At 38.7% G+C, this 5,055-nt stretch overlaps 1 protein-coding gene across 1 annotated transcript; it reads right to left on the bottom strand.

Moving 5' to 3' along the window:
* Positions 1-700: 700 nt before the first annotated feature.
* On the bottom strand, positions 701-2,005 carry LOC118734388 (glycine-rich cell wall structural protein-like). The gene is made up of 2 exons (XM_036464112.1): positions 951-2,005; positions 701-917 (listed from the first exon to the last, which is right to left on the bottom strand). Exons 1-2 carry the CDS (start codon positions 2,003-2,005, stop codon positions 701-703), a joined length of 1,272 nt encoding a protein of 423 aa, XP_036320005.1.
* Between the last annotated feature and the right edge of the window lie 3,050 nt (positions 2,006-5,055).

The raw sequence follows: 5,055 nt of genomic DNA, 5'->3' as shown, positions 1-5,055 counted from the left end.
GACATGAATGACTTCTTTTTGCACAGAAATAAAAAGAGTGCTAAAATACCTTTCTACTGGGACGCCACAAGTCTAGATCAAAATAGTTTTGCCCCAGTTATTCAAGTTTTTGGTAAATCAATCTTTGAAAAAGGTAAAAAAAAACCGCATCAAAAATCTCATTATTACGACTCCGTTGAAAAGATTTTTAAATTTTTTTTTGTAGCTTAATCTGTTTTGTCATTTGAGGGGATTTTTTTCATAAAGTTCTTGAAGAAACTATTTTTATTCATAAAAAGCTCAATTTTGGAGGTATTTTCAAATCGGTGCAGCTTAAGTAAATCTTAATATTTTTCCGAAATATTTTGGTGGACGTCTGTCTTCAAATATAATAAATATTGTAATCTCGGCGGAAAAATCTCAACTTGTTTTGGTGATGCAGTCTAATGTACATATAATTACATACATGGCTCTACTTGAAGTTGTGGATCAGTACTTGACATTTGTAAGTATCCACTTAGCGAAGAAATGAACTATACAAATTTTTGAAATTTTTTAAATTTTATTTAAATTTTATCTCTATCAAATAAAAGTGAACATACATATTTACAACGAAGAAACTAAACGTAGTAAGGTACTAAATACATAAATACAAACAAAGGTAAATTACTAAGCCTAAATATTTAAGATTAATAGTTCTTTGTGAAGGCACCAAAAGTGCTCATTGCACCGCAGGTGGCAAGTAGCTATTTGCGGGGGCTCCGTACTCGTTCACTGGAGACAAATGGCTATCGCCGCCTGGAGATGGGGGCACATACTCGTTCACTTGCGGCAGGTGACCACCCCCGCCGGGTGCCGGAGGTACGTATTGGTTCACTGAACCAGAACTAAAGTGGCCGCCCGTATTATCTGCACCGCCCGCGTTCCCATGGCCTCCGCTCAACTCTCCGATAACATTCAGCGTTTGGAACGTGTCGCCACCGTGGCCATGGCCACCTCCATGGCCACCTCCATGGCCACCTCCATGGCTGCCACCAGCACCAAACCCGCCATTGGAATAACCAGATGCGACACCTCCTTGCTCGTGAATGACTTTGATTGTTTTCACTACACCGCCTGCACCATTAGCGCCGTGACTGATTCCGGTACCACCGACTGAACCGCCCTGTTCGTGAATGACTTTGATAGTGCTCACCTCTCCGCCTCCTATTGCATCTCCGGCACCACCGCTGTAACTATAACCGCCGCCAACATTTCCGAATCCTCCAGCTGGACCGACCTGCTCATGAATAACTTTAATAACGCCACCACTGGCACCGCCGCCATAATTGCCACCTCCTACTTGGCCATGGTCTACACCGCCCGACCCATGCCCGTAGCCTCCAATGGCATTGTCTTGCTCGTGAATAACTTTAATGGTCCTCACCTCACCGCCACCAATGGAACCACCACCGATTTGGCCAATATTTCCACCATGCCCTCCAATTCCACCGCTGCCGTAGCTGTAGCCTCCATTGCTAGCGTAACCACTAGAGAAACCGCTGCTGCTACCTTGTTCGTGTATAACCTTAATCGTATTCACATCGCCGCCTCCAATGGCTCCTCCGCCAATAGCGCCCCCATGTCCGCCACCGTGACCATATCCACTGCCTCCCTGCTCGTGTATAACTTTGATTGTTTTTACTTCACCACCACCGTGGCCGCCGCCGCCGTGTCCACTAAAACCGCCATGATAACCATGGCCGCCGTGGCCCCCGTGACTGCCATGACCTCCGTGACTACCGTGTCCGCCATGACTTCTACCTCCTTCCTGAATGATATGAACGGTTTTCACTTCAACGTGGCCCCCCGGACCACCATATCCGCCGTGTCCGCCATGACCACCGTTCCCGCCACTGTATCCACCACCAACGCCTCCTGAACTACCGCCTAGAAAGCCCGCCGAACTCAATCCCACCAAAAGGGCCAAATTGGTCAATAGCTGTAATATTTGTAATAGGTAAGAGTTTCTGAATTCTACCTTCATTTCGTATTTTCTTTAAGAGCGGGATAGTTGAAAATACAGAGATGAGGATGAGTTGTTTCTCAGAAAACGAAAAGTTGAAGTGAAGCAGACAGAGTCGAGAGCCAAGCATTTATACGAAAACAAAAGACTCAACCTACGAACTTGTGGAGCAGAATCGGAGCCTCTCGTTGTTGTATTAGCAGCATGCACTTTGGACTGTTGTTGTTGTTGTTATGTATTTACAGTATACCCACTGATAAAGAAAACAACGAGACATTTACTAAGCATTACTAAATTACATCGACAGGTTACCAACGGAAGAGCCACAATGAAGGCAAAAATGCATACAAAAACAACAAAAGCAATAAGATTAAGACAACAATTTGCTATATATAGTTACCTAACATCAAAGTTGGAAAAATGTGTCCGGAATGTATTCAAAGCTTTTATATCGTTTGAATACAAGTTTTTGGATTTGTAACAGTGTTACCGCATCACATCCAAGCTTAATGAATAATCAAAGCAAAATCGACTATCCGAATAGGCTGTTTGAGTTACCAAGACCAATAGGGTTGACTCCCAATTCCACTCCGTGAGGGACGATCGACGTTTTTAACGCTTATCGCCCCTTGAATTTCAATCATTTCTGGCAACATTAAATTGGATATTTGCTGCCTCGATTGCTGAGGTATTAGTTGCGTTTTTTTACACACTGTTAAGTAAAAGCTAGTAAAAATTTTACTGGTTGACGTTTTCGTAAGTGAAAATGACAGCTGCGCTTTAAAGTTTTACTGGATTTTTGCTGTATAAATTTTTACTAATAACTATTTTCCTGAATAAAAATTGGCAAAATAAACCTATCTACCCTAATCTAAACAACAAATACAGATCGTTGACATGCCCACGTTCCATACACACATACATTTGTATGTTTGTACACGTTTGCAACACATATAGTGCTTATCATAACTTTACGAAACTCACATATTAACTAGATTCGACCATTTATCTTAATATTTTTTAATTGAAATTTTTTGTTTATAAAAATATAGTACATTGTGTAACAACAACCACATAAATCCAAGTTTCAATCTTTGTGGAACATTAAAAAAAAAAATCAGAAAACTTTCGTAAAATTTCGAGCTTTTTAATTCGATTTTAAATACTTTTGGAATGCAGTTTCGTGGGTCATTCAATTTTTGTGTACTAAAGCGAAACTTTGGACCAGGTGGGACTTGCCGTTGATTTTGGCGATTTTTTTGTTAACGATGAGAAAATGAGCAACACCTTCAACACACAAAAAATAGTTCCCAAAAATCAATGGTAAGTCCCAGCTACTTTAAACTTGCACTTTATTATACAAGAATTGAGTGGCCTAAAAAACTGCATTCTAGAAATATTTAAAATCGAATAAAAAAGCTCGAGATCTTTACGAAAGTTTTCTGATTTTCTTATGTTCCACCAAGTTTAAAACTTGGATTTATGTTGTTGTTGTTACACAATGTACTATATTTTTATAAACGCCGTTGCCGACGGCGAGTACGCAGACGATGGAACGATGACGATGGATGATGGACACCGACGCTCCAGCTCTCATAGCATTCAATTCGAAACCCGCTGGTGGTAGCAGAGGAAGAGGGAGGCCCCCACTGCAATGGAAATACCAGGTGGAGAAGGACTTGGCTTCAGTTGGCAGAAGAAGAAAACTGCATACTCAAAATAGTTGTAAAATATCGATTTAACAAGTTTGAAATTTTTACGAAAGTTTTCTGTTTTTATTTAATGTTGCACAATAAACAAAATACATAGTGCGCATTTGATGCAAGAGTGTCATAATCCAAAAAATCAGAAGCACGAGAAAAACAGCTTTAAAGTTCTGAGTTTACTAAGCTCACATACTTAGTATAAATGAATACATATTTTGTCCTAGTGAGCTACTGGTAATCGGTGCAGCTATAACATTTTTACACAATTTCATTTCTGAATGAAATTATTTTTGTTTTAAGTAAATGCCAGAGAATAATAAAGATTCCGACATCCAGAACTGTTTAACATTAAAAAAAGATTTGGTTGGATCGCCCCATATTTATTTCTTAAAGAAAAATTACCACAAAGGCGTACCACTTTTCAAGCCACTGAAATAATGAATAATATTTCTTCCGAACTGTATACTAAGCTTACAATTACAAGCTCTTTTAAATAGTGGCCATTACAAAGTTTCAAATAAAAGGCTGGGGTCGTTGGATCGAATCCCACTGAAAGAAGTCTGATGAGAAAATGTGGTGATTTCTGAAATAGCTATCACTTCTACCATTTTTTTTTTAATAATTGTTGCTTTTCCACTATAGTTTTTCATTAAAAACGGCCTCAAGCTCTTTAAGTTTTTACTAGCTCAAAACTGGGGGTGAAGATCAATCGTGATTTATTTAAAGTTTGTCCAACTACATCTACGGATGTGGAGATAAGTTTCGAATTATTCGATAAATTAAAATGACCAAAGAAGTAAATTTTTTATTGATAATTTGAAAAAGGTAATTTTAAGCTTAGTATGTAGCTCTCAAGTAAAATCTGATGAAATATTATTCATTATTATTTCTGTTGCCTGAAAAGGTAATGGATGTCTAATCACCTAGCAGCCTCATCGAGAAAAACCAGATGCTTACACATTTGATACATATCCTTGCAAATAGTTCATAGTATTAAATGTAAAATCATCTAACTGTGGGCAATTAACTATTTCAGCATGAAAAGTCGTCTGTCAAAGAAACATACTGACTTTGCATTGCTGAAAGCCAAATGCATTTTAAAGTAGTTGACATCAAATGCAGAGTCGGACAATCGACTTGCTGCTTGCACACATTTCAAACTGAACATTTACATACATACATATGTAGCTGGTTATAACTGAGCGTGCAAAGAATGTCCATGTTCAAATCTCATTAGGCGGAACATTTAATTTTAAATTTTTAATTTCGGTTTTTCTTAATTATGAACAAAGCATCTGTGAAGTGCAGAACGATGGCGTAAACAAACGACTGACTTTAAAGTGTTTTAAGCCAAATGTGTTTTAA

Source organism: Rhagoletis pomonella, unplaced genomic scaffold (assembly GCF_013731165.1).
Source record: "Rhagoletis pomonella isolate Grant_MI unplaced genomic scaffold, Rhpom_1.0 Rhpom_scaffold_00002, whole genome shotgun sequence".
NCBI lineage: Eukaryota > Metazoa > Arthropoda > Insecta > Diptera > Tephritidae > Rhagoletis > Rhagoletis pomonella.
The sequence above is the reverse complement of the archived record's forward strand: the minus strand, read 5'-3'. Positions and strand labels throughout refer to the sequence as shown.